The sequence below is a fragment of the Lepidochelys olivacea genome, assembly GCF_965140295.1.
Source record: "Lepidochelys olivacea isolate rLepOli2 genome assembly, chromosome: 8".
Classification (NCBI taxonomy): Eukaryota; Metazoa; Chordata; order Testudines; family Cheloniidae; genus Lepidochelys; species Lepidochelys olivacea.
This window is the reverse complement of record NC_140418.1, coordinates 7,065,893-7,084,642: the sequence shown is the minus strand read 5'-3', so window position 1 is coordinate 7,084,642 and position 18,750 is coordinate 7,065,893. Positions and strand designations below refer to the sequence as shown.

Here is an 18,750-nt window from a genome sequence, read left to right as displayed (position 1 = left end):
GCAGTGGGTAAGTTCCCCACCTTCCCAGAGGTGCTGGGGCTCAGGCTTTGGACTTCAGCGCTGGGGTGGTGGGGCAGGAGGCTCTGGCCGTGGGGCTCTGGGCTCCGGCTCCGTGGCGGCAGGCCCCAGGCTCCAGCCACACGGCTTTGGGCCCTGTCCTCCGGCCATGGGGCTTCAGGCTCCAGCCCCCTGCTGCCTCCCCCAGCCGCCCACCGCCTTCTCCCCTGACCTCCACTGCCTCCCCCGACCCTCCATTCAGCCCTTAATTTGTTCCCAGGCTTGCCAGGGCTGAGTAAGTCTGTTGTGAAAAGTGATATTAACAAACATACAAGTATCACTTTTCACAACAGACTTGCTAGCTAGCAATAAATAAATGACCATGATTTGGACATGTCTATGTGCATATTTATTTGGTTTTCCTAAAGCTAATTAAATATTTTAGGGAAAAGCGTAATGGGGACTTTGTCCATGAGTGAGACGCCTAGCGGGTCTGGTAATACAAATAAAAAATAATAAAGATCCCTTCTCTCTCCCCTCTAACCTCAATCCCAGTCTCAACGCTTTGGACTCCATGAAACAGACAGATGAAGTGGCAGATCGTCTGAGTCACTGCAGGAGAAATCATCACTTTCCATGCTCAGAAGTTTGTAGCTATTTATTGCACTTGAAACACCAAGAATAAAACTGACAATTCCCCCTCCCCCCCGCACCCCAAGTCCCCCAAAAATATAGCATAAAATTTGAGCAGTGATCATTCTGTTCACAGCCACAGGTTCAAAAAAACTGTAACAAAGAATCCAACACGGAAACGCCGCTTTACAGATCGGATTCACTTACAAAAGATACCACAAGTCTTAGAGTCCAACCACACTGAGTTACAATCAGGAGAGGACACACCGCAGCCTCTCACTGGGGTTTTCATTTGTTACACTAAAAAGCTCCCCCCTTTTTTTTTATTATTTTGTTTTTTGCAGTCGTGTGAAATAAATACTTCCATAGAGATTTCCTGTATGTATATATCTATATATATCTATATCTCATTATAGTTTTTAAACCACTGTTAACATTTTCCCTGCTTGTTCCAAAAATGTTTCAAAAGCCCTAAAATTGTGCAACAGTTAGAAAAAAGTAACAACAATCCAAAAGAAACAAGTCAATAAACAACACCCCGCTTCCCCGGAACCCCACCCTCCCTCACCGGTGTCACGGTTACAAAAAGGGTGGATGGTTCACAGCCGTGCGAGAATTGAGGAGAAGGAAGGAAGCTCAGCCGAGGGAGGGGAGCCAGGTGGGTCTACAGGGAAGGGCTGTGACCACCTGGGTCCCCTACGGCACTGAATGGGAATGGGGACAGACAGCAGGCCCTTCTTTCCAGGCTCCATCCATGGCCAGGAAGGTGTTGTTACACTTTATATTAAGGTTCCCTGTATCAATAGACTATAAAGCGTTAAAAGATGTTTTAATACATGGTCCATCAATTGTAGAATCCAACAGGTAGCTTTTAAGCATCTATAACGTCTTCTGAGGAAGTGCCTACAACCTTCTATGGCATCTGTTGCTCGTGTCTGTGATGCTTGTGCTGTCTGCGGTCATTTGTTAACCCTCTAGGAACAGTTTGTAAAGATGCAACCACTTATTCTTTGCATTTCACCACTGCTGTTGTGTCTGTGAAGGGTTAATTGGGGCTCACACCAAGAGTGCTTACCTTCTGGGGATCCTGGCAAATCTCCTCCCACTGATCCCCAGCCAGGCAATCTGGGGGTGGGCCCAAAGCTACTGGAATGTAGGCATATACCTCCAAACAAAGAAGTTCCTGAAAACCCAGCTGAGCGTGCCCAAGGAAATATGCCCCCAACACGGCCATGAACACCAACAGGTGTATTTCCCTGGGCTAGAAACAAGGGTTAAATATGCTCCTGGAATGTCTGCAGGAGCTAATTGCGTGATCTTCTGCATCTCTGCTGTTCTCAGGGGAAAGCTACTCCTGGGGCACATGACTACATCAGGATTGTCTTAAAGACACGTCACCATCCTCCACAGGCACTGTGGTCATGGTGCCCCACTGCAAACATTAGAGATAGCGTTACCTCTATCTTCAACACCTGATCAAAGAGAATTTGCACCAGCTGGACTTCCACAGCACCACTGCAGAGCCATCCTGGAAACACCAGGATGGGCCGCCACCCTATGCCTGCTGCTTGCTGACCTGTCCAGCGCCCTAGTGAAACTACACTAGGTGGTGCCATGGTGGGTTTGGGGTCAGGAACTGGTTCTTTGCGCATCATACTGGGCAGAGTGATTGTCTTCTGCTGTAGAAAAGAGAGCCTGAAATGTCCTCCCAACAACCTACAGGGTAAATTACCAGGGAGGCGACTTTTTAACCATGTAGGTCCCCATAGACCACAGAACCTTCATGCATGAGGCTCACAGGGGTTTAATGCAGGCCATTTTCTTTCAGTGATGTGGCAAGATGCAAGCTCCAAAGACATCAGAAGACGTGCTAACATTAGCGCTGCTTATGGACAGGCCGGTTTATGGTGGACTGTGACGTGATACCATCACTGCATTGCTCTTGTAACCAAAATCGATGGGATGGTGTCGTGTTACAGCCTGCAGGACAGGTCTCAGGGGAACAGGTGTTTTCCACCCCTCAGAGCATAGCTATCCACAGACAGTGCGGCAATGGGGCTAGGAGGGGGCTAAAGTTGCCTGTCTCTTTCCAGGCTGAGGGAAACAGCAACAGTAAGGACATAAGAGATGCTACCACAGACAGGCTGGCAGCTTCCCGAGACTCAGAAGGGAATTGCTGCCACCACCTGCTCCAGCCTAAAAAGGAGAAACCAGAGCAGCAAATGCTGTCACCACAGCTGTTGCTTGTGGTCTCCTGTGACAGACAGGGGAAGTAGGAGGATAATGGAGTGTGGCTTGGCCCCAAGGCCTGGGCTACCGGGGAAGAGACGGTGCCCTTTGTTCTGGAAGCCAAAGAAGAGCCAGTCTGCTGTGACGGAGGGTGCTTTGTCTCGGAGGAATTGGAGAGTTTGGGGAAGACCCAGGAATCCACGACCTGACCAGGGATAAAGCAATTTTGATATGGCTGCTAAAGGAAGGCAGCAGCTTAGTACTGTGCCAATGCTTACTCAGACAAAGACCAGTGCGGAGACCGATTCTAGGTGTCCGGGCCGAGCTGGGGATGGAGACCGGGGCACAAAACCAATCCATTTGTGCTAGCAGGGCCCTAAAGTGCGTGTGCTAAAAGCAGACGTGGTGGACAGGAAGTGAAAGGCTGGAGCGCCCCTTCCTTGTCAGGATTCTCCTTTCCAAGGAGACGAAAAAGAGCCAAAGCCCCAGCCTCTGCAGGGAAACAGCTTCACTTGGAAATGCTCAGGTGGCTCATTATTATTACTAAAGTCCCGTGGGTGTTGTATGGCATCCATCCAGCCCAGGACTGAGGATGAGCCTTCCCCTGAGAAAGAGGTCCATGGGGAAACAGTCTGAGTAGGGACCATGCACTTCTAAGAAGTCAGGCCATAACCATGCTGGAAGCAAAGCCAAACTGGGTGCAGAAATGGGTGGGGCCTAGGTGGGTGTGGCTGTTCAGCCCTAGCAGCAGAGGGGAGTGTGACCATGGCACCCAATCAGCTTCCTCCCTTCAAAGGAGGCTCTCATCTAGTGAAAGGAGAACATTTCTGCACAAAGGTCAACGTTCTTCTGAGCTCCTCTCCACGTTCTCAAAGGTATTTGTGTTCTAAGCCCAGCCTCCGGCACCCCCTCCCCCAAGGATGACCAGAGAGCAAATATGAAAAATCGGGACACTTTTTGTAGGAGAGGGGAAGGGTATAGTTGCGTATATAAGACAAAGCCCCTAATATCAGGAAGTCTGGTCACCCTACCTCCCCGTCTGTCCAGTCCAGCCGCCCTTTACAGTCAGAACTCACCATGGGTGCAGGTCCACCATCAGTCGCAAAGGTAGAAGCTATATGTGCAGGCTGGACTCAAACTACAGCCCCCGCTGGTGGATTCCCACTGGGGGCAGATTACGACGATGGAACTTGATAGGACAGCCGCAGCCTTCACGGCTGCTCCTGCAATTAAATCACAATTTGGGTCGCGCCCCGGGAATGTTCACAACATCCAAAATACTGCCGATGCCCAGATGGCATGGTGATTAATAGGTGGATGAGACACCTCATCAGAGTTGGCTTCACAGTAGGTTCTAGAGGAGCATAGTAAGCTGTGAAAGAGCCAACGCCCTCATTTAGACACAAATAGCTTTGGCACTAAGCAAACACAGGAAGAAAAAAACGTTGTGAAAAAGCAACCCTAAAAGGCTGATCCTCTCCACAGCATGAGAGTGCCTGTTTAAGAGAAGATTCTGGGCCAGATTCTCAGCCGGCGTAAGTCAGTGTCACTCCCTTGTAAATCAGTATAGGTCCATTGAGTTTCATGGAGAGACACTGATTTCCATCAGCAGAGAATCTGGCTGATATGTCCCTAAAAAGGCACATTCAACGCCCATTCCGCACAATAAGCTCACAATGGGGTCAGTGGAATCTCATAGAACATGCCTCCTGAAGCTTGTTAAATGCCCCGGCTGCTTGGATTTCTTCCCCTCAGGTCCAACGAGAAAATATTTTCACACTTTGCAAACATGGCTGTGTTTCAGCAGGCAGTCGTCCTGCTTTGATGGTGAGCTAAGCACTTGAAACCACGGAAAAGGCAAAATACACCATTTAGAATTTACATTGAGAATACACTGGTTTTTTTGTCCAAAACAAGCATTTTTGTTTGTTTGTTTCTAAATACACGCACCGTCTATAAAGTTAAACGTCATGCAAATGAAGAAAGTGCAGTTAGAAAGTCCCCGGCAACGCAAGTGCACTGCAGTAACCTCACATCAAAGAGTAAAGAAGTTGCAGTTTGAAAAAAGAGAACAGGAAATGGAAGGATTACCAAAAAATAACCAGATCACACCTCTCATACCTCTACCAAAAATAGACGTCTTGCCAGCCCCTCCTGATGTCATGAGACTGACATAACGGTGGCGCCGGAAGAACCACTGGATGGTTGTTTATCGTTCAAGAAAATGCACAGGCTCAGAAATGACCCATGCCTGCTGTATTCCTGCCAGCTGGCTCCGATGTCCCTTGGAGATGACCACTCTCCCTGCAGAACCTGCAACTTCAGTCCAGGGATGCCTCACTGTCCAGTTGTCTCCATTCAAATGGGCACTTCTGACATTCAAACATTTCCATTGCAAATAGAAACGACCATGTGTCCCATGTATCTTAAGGGGCCTAGCGTGGTTCACAGGAAAACCAGCTACGGAACTTTCCCCACCCTGCCTTCTTGGGGCCACCTTCACTAAGACCATCGCTTTGTTGCCAAGCCACTCCCACACGTAAACAAAACAAAAACAACCTCCCCAAAATCCAACAACTCCCAAAAAATTCCCCACCCCCCCAAAAACGTTCAATATTTCTAGTTATTACATAAAGATCCATTTCAGCAAATACTCAAAATCAATTTACGAAATACACGGAAGGTTTCTTTTTCCTATAAAAAGGCATGCACTCAAAGTAGAAGAGATAGCTAAAGGCTTGTTTGTTTCTTCGAAGCATAATCAGATTCCTCAAAGTTTTATTACTAAAGTTTACATTCGCCATCTTTGCTGGAAGGTATCCTGTGGTCGGTTTATTTTTCTCTCTCAAATGAACAGCCGGCTCTATTTCCTTAAGCACCAGTGTCGTCAATTCTGTGAATTTCCTGAAGCTGATTAATGGGGAAGGGTTTTGGTTCCTGGTTTTGGGTGGCCTTTAAAAATGAAGAGAAAATTGAGTCTTGGAGGGCAGATTGGAAGAGGAATGTGGGGGGCAAAGGGGTAGATTTAACACTAGATGTTTGGAGCTGATCTCTTAAATTGGCCGAGGGTAAAGAAGACCACCTGCAAGGTGTTGGATGATGGCAGATTGCCTAAGAGTGAAACAGTTCCTATCACTGAGTCAGGAATGGATAAATAATGCTTGCGGAAGAAGAGCCAGCTACCACACCCAACCTCTAACCCTGGCTATGACTGCCCTCTGCACAGAGGGCTGCTCTCTCAACTTTAGTTGCACTTGGATACCTTATTGTGCCGATAAAGCACTTGAAATTGTTTTCTTAATCTCTCACTCTCTTTTCCCAGCATCTCTAAGCCCCGCTCCAAAGGGAGAAGGGAGAAAGAAAGGAAAATGTTCACATTTGACCAGCATGGTCAAAATTAGCGTGAGAACTCACTGGGCCATGCATACGATCCTGCCCAGTCCAGTGAGTTCGCACGCTAATTGCCTGCCCAGCCGTTTCTAGAAAGAGAAACAAAGGATATATTTTACTCACCCATCACAATAAAACCCTACTCGCCCTAGAGTAGCAAGTGAGTAGGATATTGAAAGAGTTTAAGCAGATGTCCTTCAGCTGTTGCTGCAAAGAACTGGGAGGGCAGGAGCCCTGAGGGGGAGTGGTGTGGGGAACATGCCAAGGTCAAGGGCATCAGATCGGGTACCTAGACACCAATAAGGCAAAACCCATTGGTGCTGAGAGGACGTGGCCACAGACCTTGGTCAGCCCAAAGTAGCTTGACACTCCTCTCATGCTCCACCCTTTTGCCTTGGTCCCCAGAGACTCCCAGGCAGAGGTGAGGATGGAGGTGGAGTAGGAGTCCTACCCCGTCCTATGAGAAATGTACTGAGCCGTGAGGGAGGATGCGTGGGGATCTGAGAGTTCTGGTGAGGCAGCGGGTGGAGGTCTTCGCCTCAGACACGTTCTGTGTGTTGGTCACTTGTTTTTGTCTTACCGCAGATGGTTTCATGCAGAAGCAGTGGGAGCTGCGCACGGGCCCCTGACAGCGCTTGCTGTGCCCAAAGGTGACAGTATGGGGGGAGAGAGAGAGAGAGAGAGAAGTCAATTCGAAGCTCGTTCGGGCCTTGTTGTCCTTTGTTTGTTTTTGGTGAGGAGCCAGGTGGGCAGGAGGAATTCCAGCAAGAGCCAAGCAGTAGACCCAGCAGCCAAGTTCTATAGGTGAAGGATGGGGGTGGGTATTCCCTTCGCAGTGAGGCAGTGACAAACCTGGCCCGAGCGGCCAACGTTTCAGCTGGAAAACACAAGTCGGGGTTGGGGGGGAGACTTTTCATTCACTTTGTCCTTCTGAAGGGCCTCTTGGGCACGTCTCTTGTGTCTGCCTGTGCCCTCCCCTTCCGCAGGAGCTAACCAGCAACCCCCCGCAGATCAGTCACCTAACCTGTGTTTGATTTTTCCTGCAGCCGTACACTGGGCCACATTGACTTCGGTTTTGCTAACTGAGAATCTAGCCCATGCACATGATCAGGAGGGGACAGCAGAGAGAGGACATGAGACACTTGACTGCAGTGGGAGTTTGCAGGGGCCAGGCACCATCAGGATCAGGCCCTAAGGCTCGTGACTGGGTCTTGCACAGAATCCAGACAGAATTTCATCCCACTTCCAAGCTGGATTTTCCTGCCCCTTCCCTCCCTCCCCCCAGATGCCCCCGCTCCAATGCAGAATGGATCTAGCAGGCAGAAGCCACAAGCTGGATGTGGAAAAAGAGCTTAGCAGGCTGGAGGGGGAAAAAAGCATGAGGCATTTAACAAATATGCAGGGCCGGATCAGATAACACTTCCAAACCTGTAGTCACAGGGAGACCCTGGGTCACGCTGCAGTGCGGCGGGGGATGGAGTGTGAGCTATGTGGTGTTGCCAGAGCTCTGTGCTCAGAACCAGAGTCCCCTGGGTAGTCAGGAAGTCTCCTCCCCACCCCCATCACAGCTCCGCCCAGGGCAGGGCAGGTTCTCCACACCTCTCTTGATCAACGAGGAGGACTGCTAGGTTTTCCCCTAACTCCCTCCATGGGCACACACGGCGTTCTGGACCTATTCCTCTTCCCACCCCTCTCCATCTGGCCTCGCACAAGAGTTTGGGGCAGATCACACACTGTGCCTTGGACCTGGCTGGGGAACCCAACTGAATGGCTCCGCGCGGAGGTGGGGGGCAAATTTGCTTGAATTAGCCCTGACGCTATCTAGGATAAAATTACACTGGTGTCAGTCCTAGAGCTTCAAGGCATGAGCTAGCCCCAGCTGGGGCCAGGACAAAAGTGAACTTCCCTCCCCAAGGTGGAGCTCTGCACAGATAGTTGCATTCTGTGAAGCCTATTAAGCTTCTCTAAAGCATCAGGCGTCAGCCACTGTTAAGAGACAAGGACCCGGAATGACTCTTGGTCCATTCAGCTCCCTTAGTGGGCCCTTTATCCCTTCACCCCTACTCTCCTCTCCCATTCTAGTCTCCATGCCTGGCGAACAGGAGTCAATGGGGCCGGTGGAAAGGGCTAGCCATAGTTTCTCATTGGCTTACTGTGGTAGAACGGAAGGTGCTCCAGATCTGTGGAAGTGAACAATTTGCCATTTGCCATCCCGGCGGTGCCAGATGCGGGTCTCCTCAGACTGGGCAGTGCGTGGGATGCCGCCTGCATCAATGTACTGTGTGATGCGGATATAGGCAATGCAGGCCGACTCGTCTCCCATCAGGTGGATGTGCGGGTTCAGGATGGTAGTGTGCACCGGCTTGCTGTTCCTGGACCACACTGGACATGGGGGAAGGCAGGTGGAATTACACAGAGGCAGGGGTCCCGTGTGAGTGGGGAATCTCCTCTCTGCTTGACTAACCACCACAGGCTGTAGCCATATAGAAAGGGGAGATACTTAGCAAGCAAACTTCCTGCCAGTGCCATGGAGCATTGGATCATTTCTGCATCAACACAGCTCAGACTGGGAAGGGGCCAGTAAAGGCCCCTATAAAAGGCGCTCTATAAAAGGCGCTTTATAAAAAATTTACGAACCAACAACTAACCAAAACACCACTCCATGAGCCAGCCGCTCCCCATTTTGAATTATTTAACAGATTTGATTTGCTTCCCGCCTAGATCTTTTGGGATGGCCAGGAGACAGCAGTGAGAACATCCCATCCGAGGAGATCCAGAGATGCCCCAGCCCCGCCGCCCTGCTCTTCCAAGCGACATAAAAGCATATCAACACGAGAGGTCAACAGCCTATTGGGGGGAAAGGAGCTGCTTACAGTTTTCAAAGTAGAATCGATGGAACTCCAGTCCTTCCACCAGGTTCCCCAAGGCCTCGGGCTCAAAAGCAGTCATTCCAGGATCACACATCTTCCTGAGGAAGCCAAAGCACAGAGAGAGGGGGGAGATTATCTCATTGTTTCAAACTGGAAGGTTTCCGGGAATGTTGCTACATAACAATAAATTCATCCCAGCTCTGTGGGTCTCTTCTGGAATATAGAGCACAGCACCCCCTCTCTCTGTCCCAGCTCTCTCTCACTTCACCTAAGATCTGCTCCTGCTGAGAATGACAGTTCTCTGATAGCAGGAACAATGTACCCCACTGTTTCATCTGCATGGCACCAGAGCTACCCAGATGCATGCACCACCTAGCAACCTTTTAAAAGACATAGTTAAAGATCCCCAAATACTCCTCTGGATTATCCTCACATTTCCAGGATGAGAGTTAATAGCAGGAGCTGCTGGAATAAAGCATCAAGAACTTTAGGGAGACATGAGCCTGTTTCTCATAGTGTTAGCTTCAGAGTCCCTGGCACAACTGTACAGAAAAGCAGCAGGGCAATATGCCAGTCACAATTCATCCCTGTGAAATGGACATAAAATGTTACCTGGGAGATAGCTTGTGGCTGGCACCAAAACCAAGCAGTGGGAAGTTTCATCATGCAGATGGGCCCAAGTCAGATCCATTTACCCAAATCCCCCCTGAGCTGCAAAGGGTTCAGATAAAGGGCGCCAGATCTGCATTATGAATATGCAGAACAACAAGGTTTTGCAACACCCAAAGCACTTGTACTGAAGCTGCTAGCTGGCCCCTCCGTCTGGACCCAAGCTGGCTTTTGCACATCCCCCTTAATGAGGGATAGAAGGACTTAGCTGAAAGATCGTGTGCTCTGAGCTAATCCCAAGAATTCAGGGAGAGAATTACGGTACCTCCCTCACCATGTGGAATTGGATCTTTGTGATACACTACCTAAGCTTTTGCAGAGCTAGAATAGGCTTGTGACCTCTTTTCTGAGACAAAATAAAACCCAAATAAAAACCTAACCCTGCTCCATACCAGTAAACCCCTGCTCTTGGTCTCTGAGGCAGGAACTGAAATCTGTGTGAGCTCGGCAGTGCCTCTTAAATAGGCTTTGGACGCAGGAGCTTGTAGGAGGGAATGTCTTTGAGTAGTACTTACTCAGCGAGTAGAAACTTGCTATGTTTCAAAGTACCACAAGGCAATTCTGAGTAATAATGTATGGAAATAACATTCCTCCCTCCATTATAAATCACAATTACAATTATTCATCCTTTAGCAATCCATAAGATGCACCCATCCATTATAGTGAGGGGAGAGCGGCATGGTACAGTGGTTTGGTTTGAGTATGGGACTGGGAAATCAGATCTCCTCTGGAGATCAGACCTCTGGAGTCTTGAAATAGTTACTTACCTTTTCTGGGTCTCACCATCTTAGCATTCTGACATTTCCCACCGAATGGCCACACAAACCAACCAACTCCTTTCTCACAGCTGAGAGCACTTGGCAGTGTTGCGGCTAACTGAACCGCACTTAGCTCGCTGAGCCAAACTCCCCCTCTCCCCATTGTACAGTCAGAACCCACCCCAGATACACTCACGTGTAGGACTCAAAGTCTCCGTTGCTTATTGCTTCGATCAGTTGCTCTGTTACTTTAATAATTTCTTGTTTTCGTACTGTTGGTTTTAAAAAAAACAAAAGCACAAATTTCAGAGGGGTCGCTGTGTGAGTCTGTATCAGCCAAAAAACCGAGGAGTCCTTGTGGCCCCTTAGAAACTAACACATTTATTTGGGCATAAGCTTTTGTGGGCTAAAACCCACTTCATCCAACGAAGTGCCAAAATTGTGCCAAAAGCACAAATGTTGAGGTCCCCATGAGAAAAAGGGCATCCCCATTCACCCATTCGTTTGAGAAAACTTGTCGGGGGAGAGGGGCCCAGAGGATGGAAAGCAGGGATTCCTGCCTGGATGGATGGGAGCAGGAAAGGGCCTGGGAACGATGAGATAGAAAAGTTCTAACAACAGCAGGTGAGGAAACTCCTTCAGAATCAGGGACACTTACAGGAATTCTTAATGTTCATCTCTTGTTACAAAAGTAGAGGGTTAGTGACCGATCTGTGGTATAAAATGGTGGTATGGAGTCTTGAGTGACCTCAGCATCACCATCTGGCCAGTAAATCTCCACCAGTTTAACCATCTCTAAGCAAGTGAACTTTGCTCGACTCTCCCAAGACTTTTTATCCTGCTCACTAGCCAGAATGTTGTGCTGCAGACCCCTAGCCAAACACTAGGGTGGATGGAACCAGCTAACAGGTCCCTCATCTGGTGGCTGGGTGTCCATCTTGCTTGTGATCACAGCTGAGACTTAAATTGGGATCATCCTAGTGGCACTTCTCCCACGCGAGCCAAAAAAACACCCCTTGCCTCTGCCCCACGGTAGGAGGAGGTGGGGTTCTTGCATGTCTCAGAGGGAGGTCTGACCTCGGAATCTCACCTGCCTCCATTCCATCGCTCACAGAAAACTCCAGGAGAGAACCAGCAAATGTAACTCTCAGCGGGGGTCAGGCTGATGTTTTGCGTCTCCACGCCTGTTCCCAGCTGGATCTGGGATAAGCCTAAACCTACTTGGGACGAGTCCAGTGATACTCGCTGGCACTTCCGAAGGAGCCTGTCTGAGCTACCCCAGGTGCTTATTAATGAAGTCCAGTTCAGATGCAGACCAAGGGTCTGTGTGACTCACAAAGTAGAGTTAATTTTTTATTATGCCAAAGGGGGAAGAGAGAGAGAAGGTCATTAATAAAAATGAGTATCTAGCTCTGGGCCTTGCTTGCATGCTCGGCCTGAAGTATTTCCACCCTTTGAAATGTTAATTTCCATTCCCTGTCTCCTGGGATTTGTTCCCTGTGAGGACGAATTTTCAATTAATTTTAATGTCAGGCCAGAGTCCACATCACTTGCTGCTGGGTTCACTTCATTGGGGAGACTTTACAAATTAGCGCTGAACAATTATTCCCCAGGCTATTCTTGGCAAGCCAGCCCTGACAGGGTGGGAGGGAGGTATTTCCTCCCTAGGCTCTTCCCAAAGGCTGATTAACTTTTCAGACTGTCTCCAGCGGCAGGGACAGGATCAGAAGGGACAGGAACGAAAAGGAGCTAAGCAGGGAGGGCGGCACTTGCAGAATGGGGCAAGGGATTGCTGAGCTCAAGCACTTGCAAAGACTAGGAAGATCCCTGGTGAAGTGCTGGGATGGATTCTGGCAGGGTCAGACTAACGCAAGGGCTAATTGTATATCGCCGCATAAAGAATGGCATGCTGCAGTGACGTTCTGGAGTAAAACACTGTGCATTAGAGAGGGACCAAAACTGAGGCCAGTCATCTGCCTCTCCTACAGTGATCCCTCGGGTGTGCAGATAAAACGGGCCAAATTTCTCCCTAGTGTAAGCCTAATATGTTCACAGAGACTTGGGTACCCTAGTAATAATAACACCTAACTCTGATCTAGTGCTTTTCATCTCCAAGCACTTTCAGTATCATCATCCCCATTTTACAGATGGGGAAACTGAGGCACAAGGCACAAATGAGTTTATACTGCATAGACAGTAACTATGTCTGACTTGGGAGGGGCCAGTGACAAGGGTAGGATCCCTGCACCTCTCTCCCTGACGCCTGAAGGCCATCCACTGTACCTTTAGTGTCTTCATCTTCAATGGTGGTGTTGGTGCTCTCCGAAGATTCCTGAGCAAAGAACAGAAAGGAGAGAGGAAAAGTAAGACCCACTCTACGCTGTTTGTTTGAAGGCTCCCGTGCACTCAGAAATCCGTCACACAGGTTCTACCCAACTCTGCAAATGGACCAAAACCAGGTAAAACACCAGCTGACCGAGCCAGCCATCAATCACCACTCTAGCTTAGCAACTGCAGTGTCCTCCCTGACTTTCAACCTGGTAGCCAAAGAGAAGGGGGCTGGTGTCTGTAGGAGTGGACACGCCTTTCCTGCAACCATCTACAGTGACATACAAGGGGCGGATCTGGGGGATGGGGGGGAGTGTCACAGGATCCTAGGACTGCAGCCAGAAAGGGCGGGGAAAGGCTGTGCAGGGGTGAAAGACATCATGTTGACTATACAATAGGAAAAGAAATGTACAAATTAACAAAGAGAGGTAACTGCGATGAGAGAGCAAGGGGACTGTGCAGGAGTGAGAGAGACCACATTGACTGCATAATAGGGAGAGAAATGGACAGTAAAACAGAGAGGGCTTCCGAGACCCACATGGACTACCAAAGGCTGAGACAAACCGCCGACCGAGACACAGATTTGCACGGGGAGGCGCCGGGGCCGCTGAACCCATCCGCTCTCCAAATTTCCCAGGAAAGATGAGACTGCCAGGTGAGCTAGAGCAACTGCTCCACTAACCCGTCCCAGCCAAGGCGTATTTATGTAGTACCCGTAATCCACTAGATCCACTGGGCTGGCAAGGGCTGCCACTGCTGTTGTGACTCCCGCGACCACACAGGTCCAGGAAAGCCAAGTGAGGTGTTTTTTCAAGGCTCTTTGGACTGATGCAGGCTGCAGACAGGAGGACTGGGAGAAATGTGTGATAACCTGCCAGCAGGAAGCAAAGCTGGCTTCCCCTTGGCCTTGGGCATCACCAACCCTGTTCAAGGGATCTGGGGGTGATACTGCTTTGAAAATGTTCCCTCCAACCCAGTGTCCCCTCTTCCCTAACCCCCGTGTCAAAGGTAAGCTCCAAGAATGGGGTAGGCTGGCACACGTGGAGAGGCCCAGCATTAGCGGCATTGAGGAAGACGAAGGACACTCACCATTAACTGAACGCTGGAACTGGACTTTCTTTTCTGGAAAAACAAGGAGAAGAGATGGGACAGGGAGAGACACAGAGTGAGAAAGGCAGAGAGCAGCACATGGGAGACAGCAGCTCCTGAGCCACCCTTCACAGTCCTTTTGCAGGGGGGAATTTGGGGGTAAATTTGGCACTTCAGGTGAGAAACCGATGCCACTAGCTAAGGTGAAACAGTGCAGCCAATGCTATGTGAGGTCCCCAACACAGCTCCACCAATGCCTCTCAGCCCTGATCTGCCGCAACATCTGCTCCTCCAGTTCTGGATCCATGCACACCTCTGCCTATGCAACTCAGTCCTCACCTTGCTATTCCAAAACGGAGCCTCTCTGAGCAATGACAGCCAATCATGTCAAATTGTGCAGTGGTTTTACAGGGTGGACAAACATCCACTCGGAACTAGCATGAGACCACTAAACTCATTCTACTTGTGACTATACAAGGATCTGAAACCAGGTGAGATGCTACTATTCTAATCCTCTTCACCAACTAAATTTCCCTCTGCCCTGATCCTGCATGTGAGCAAATTGTGGTTCTAAACACTGGAATTGCTCAGTTGCAGGTCCTCTATGGAGTAATTTTTACATCCAGGAGTCTGCTTCAAAGTGCTTCTTGAACAAACCACGTCAAGGTGTCCTGGATATAAATCTAGCACCTAGGCTATCTCCTTAGAACACAGCTGAGCTCCTCAAAAAAGACCTTATGCATATACTTTGATTCCTACCCAAGAATGCTCTGGACTCCTTGGATAAAAAGACCCCTTGAACAGATTCCTGCCTATCACCCCAAAATACTCCTGCAGATTCTTGGCTTATGCACTCAGCTTCTTTTCACCTTCTGTTTGGTTTGGAGACTTCTTCAAAGGGATGGGCAAGATGACCTACCGCCTTTTTCTATCTCTAACTTCTAGGATGTGCACCAGGGTTATCAATTCCCTAAGAACACATTCCACTTTGACTTCCATGATGCGAGGTGGTGGTGGTGAAGATGGCAGGAACTGGGAATTCCCACAACAGTAAAGGCCAATGCAAAACGCATCAGATTTGGGAGGTGCCATGCCAAGGTAACAGGCTTGGTGCCAGCACATTGAATTAGGCATAGACATACCTCCCACGGCCAACGGGGCAATGGGCAAAAGCTATGCATGCCCCTTGTGAGATGAAACTCAGTGTCCCATCACAGCTCACGATAGGCTGTGTTATAAAGAGCCATCCAAATCCACTAATGCTCATTACCACTTGTTCCTCCCTTTGCATCCTAAATGATTGCAGCCATTTCATGAGGCTCCATCCTACATTAGCATAGCTACCACCACCCTATTGGCATCACCTAAATTAGTCTCCCGGCACAAATATACATCCTCAAATACGATGTAAGGCCAGATGGTGGCGACTGCTGTATTTAGGGTGAAACCTGATGAGAAAGTGTAGTGACAGCTACCTTGAATCAGGACATAGGAAGATGCAAGGAGGGTCAAGAGCTTTCATTAATTCAGTTTGGGAGACAAGGCAGTCAGGGTAGAAATTTCAGACGGAACATGATGCAACACAAAGCAGTGACCGCATTAATTTAGGACATACAGTAACAGGATGCAACATGGGGCAGTGACTTCATTAATTTAGGACGTAACAGGATGGGACATGGGGCAGTGATTGCATTCATTTACAATGTAACAGGATGTGACACCACAAAGGGCAGTGATTGTATCGTATCCTCCAGGAAAAGGAGGACCAAAAATGGCCTCCATGCATTGTGGGTAGGGAAATTCTGGCCCTGTGAAAACTGTTTCATGGGTAAAGAACCTCTGGGGATCACAGGTTTCCAAGCCCACAGGGCCACACTGCTGGATGTCTCCACTAGTGGGATGGGGGGGGTAGCAGAAGTGGGCGGAACCCTGCTTTCAACCATTTGCAAGATAATGTGATGGCTGCATTAACTCAGGGATGGGACAGTAACTCAGGAATGGTGGGTCTGCTGCCTGGGACCAGTGTGTTGTCATGGGATGGTGAACCCCATGGGTTCCCTCAAATGAGGACACAACCCATCCAGCACCATACCAGACCACATGGCCTGAGTTACAGTGATGTTCACTGATAAACAGCACTCCCCCTCCCCACTTAGAGGGGGAAAGGGTACTCACACTCCTGTCCCCAAAGACCCCCTGGAGTTTTCAAGACACTGTCCCACTTTTGCAGCTAAGTTAAAACCACAAACCAAAGAAATGAACACATCCAGCATGTGCCCTGATTTCTGCAGATTGCTCGCAGTCTGTCACGCCAGCTTCGCCCCAGGGCATGTCCAGCTGCCAGCCTGAACATTTCACTCCTCTGTGCCCCGGAGGCTGCTGGGATGGAAGCCACACCCCCGAGAGAGAACCGTGCCTCCAGGCTGGCCAGGGCAGCGAGGTGTGAGGAATGGTGCAACTGAACGGTCCATTGGGAAAGAACTAACACCTGTGTTGTTTCGGCAGGAGCCCTTCCTCTGCCCTGCCTCCCACCTCTACCCCTCCCACGAAGTTAGTACTTCTCCCATCTTCCTGTCAAGTTGTATCATGGCACGGGGCCAGGGAGGAGAGGCTTCCAGCCACCTACCCAGGCTGTCCCTCCTTGGTGCCCAGAAAATGCAGTCATGGCAATCCAAAATCATTAAGAACTCTTCCCCAGAGTTCTCTCTCTCAAGAGCTGGGTGATAAGGTGGGGCAGACGAGCCCATTCACAGGGCCCTCGAGACAAGGTTCAGAATTGAAGGATACAAACCTAAGTGACTGATGCGGTACTGGAAATCTAAACCCTTCCCTCTTGATGGTTCCAAAGATTTAATTGGTGTTGGTCCTGCTCTGAGCAGGAGATTGGACTAGATGACCTCCTGAGGTCTCTTCCAACCCTGATATTCTATGATTGTTTTCCTAACAATCTACCCACAATTACCCTCGAGCTCTGCTGCATACCTAGGACCGCGTTCACCCTTATAGCCACCACAAAACCAACGTGAATAACCTTTATCAAAGAGGTTTCCCACCAGCACAGCCACCTTTGTGAAGTGACAGGTCTAATTCAACACTACCCCTTAGGGATGGCTAAGGCCCTTTGTTTTCAGTTTTTAATGAATTTTAACAAAACACATTCCCAGCTTTTACAAAAGCCATTATTTTGTAATTATTTTACCACTTTTCACCCAAATTTCGGACGACTCAAGTACATGGAAATATTGATAACATTAAGCAAATCCAGTGCATTACATTATGCAGATGTGTTTAGGTTAATCAAAAGTTAGTCTAAGGGTAAATGTGAGGCTGTCTGTTAGAGTAAGGCAATGTAGTAGAAGATACACACACGTGTGTTAATATGTGTACACACTGTTAAGATATAGTTCATGAAATAAACCACAGCATAAATAAAACTGCATTTACTTTCAATACTCTTACTTTTCTCTATTTGTTGCTTTACATCTGTTCCCCCATCTCCCAATATTAACCCAAATATTTACCCAGAAAACGTTAACGTTATTTTTTGAACCGATTTTCATCTGTTTTCAAATGTTTGTAATAAACATCAATAAATTCCCAGCAAATTTTAAACAAACTAAAACCCAAACATGAAGGCCTTGCCCGTGGGCAATCTAACCGAGGAACGCCACTACACAGGCTTCCTGGTCCATCGCCCTCTCTTTCCACAGCTTTAGAAAGCTTCTTTCAGTTTGTCCTACTCTCCCCCAGCCCCTTGCACTGCATCAGCAATGCCTGGGGGGGGATTATTTCCCCTGGGGACCATCATAAGCTGCTGGCAGCTCTGGCAGCACCAGAGTAGCAGAGGAGAGGCACAGGCTGACAGTGAGGTGCCCATGGTACAATCATGACTCTCCTGGTCCGGGGCCTTACTGTGTCACATCCCACAAGACTAGTGTGCAGGAGGTTAACAGAGAGAGTTCTGACCCAGGGCACCCCTACGTGTGTCATGACCTCATGACACAGTGCGGCGTCTTCACGTCATGAAGCAACATTACCTCCTGATGGCAGCTGACCAAGATACAATATTCTCTGGCCTGCAGGTGAATCTCAAGAGTTAAGGAGAGAGGCTGGCAGCAGAGGTAGAATAAGCTGAGCTCATATACAGCATTTCTGTGGTTATAAATGCTCTTAACACTGTGGGCTTGGCCTCCTCCAACAGTACCAGGGAGAGAGGAAGCAATCCATTGCCAGAGCTTCTTAGCCCATCCAGCAACTGGGTCACAGCGAGAGGAAGGCCGGCCTGATTCTCTGGCCCTCCCAGAATCCTGGGGCCCTGCACAGCTCGTAAGTTTGCCCCCGGAGAAAGCCCCAGAGAGAAGAGGTCCCCATGGCGTCTGGTCCCAAGCCCTGGTGAAATCAGTGGAAAGACTCCCAATGCATCAGACAGAGAGACCTTCCCACAGATCACACGCCCTCCTCTGGGGAGGAAGGAGGACGAAGGCCCCTCTCCCCCGCCCCCATGCACACACACCAGAGGCCATTAGAACAGGTGATTAATGGAGAGAGCTGATTTCCACTGGGCTCTAACCCCAGGAGACTGCCTGGCTCTGGACGCGGGATTGAGCTCGGTAGGTACCGCAAGCACATGGGGCCCTGTCGCTCACCCTGACATGTCCATACTCTTTTTAAGTAAAATGGGATTTTTTTCTTATTATTTCTAACTCTTGAATTTGGGGTAGGAGGGGGAGGGGTGTGCCCCCCCCCCCAATCTCCTGGGACCAGTGCCACCTGCTGGGGAAGTGAGA

At 49.3% G+C, this 18,750-nt stretch overlaps 1 protein-coding gene across 4 annotated transcripts in view; it reads right to left on the bottom strand.

The window, feature by feature from the left end:
* Window positions 1-713: 713 nt before the first annotated feature.
* The window catches only part of CAMK2A (calcium/calmodulin dependent protein kinase II alpha), a 75,666-nt gene continuing 57,629 nt past the window's right edge, over window positions 714-18,750 (bottom strand). For 2 of the 4 annotated variants that reach the window (XM_084636513.1, XM_084636515.1), the window contains 6 exons: window positions 13,964-13,996; window positions 12,830-12,878; window positions 10,743-10,818; window positions 9,123-9,217; window positions 8,403-8,631; window positions 714-7,126 (listed from right to left, as the gene is read on the bottom strand). In XM_084636513.1, the coding sequence (XP_084492639.1) occupies window positions 7,123-7,126; window positions 8,403-8,631; window positions 9,123-9,217; window positions 10,743-10,818; window positions 12,830-12,878; window positions 13,964-13,996 (486 nt within the window). In that variant the 3' untranslated portion in view covers window positions 714-7,122. The remainder of the gene's footprint in view (window positions 7,127-8,402; window positions 8,632-9,122; window positions 9,218-10,742; window positions 10,819-12,829; window positions 12,879-13,963; window positions 13,997-18,750) is intronic. The other 2 variants (XR_014712634.1, XM_084636514.1) reach the window with 2 other exon arrangements.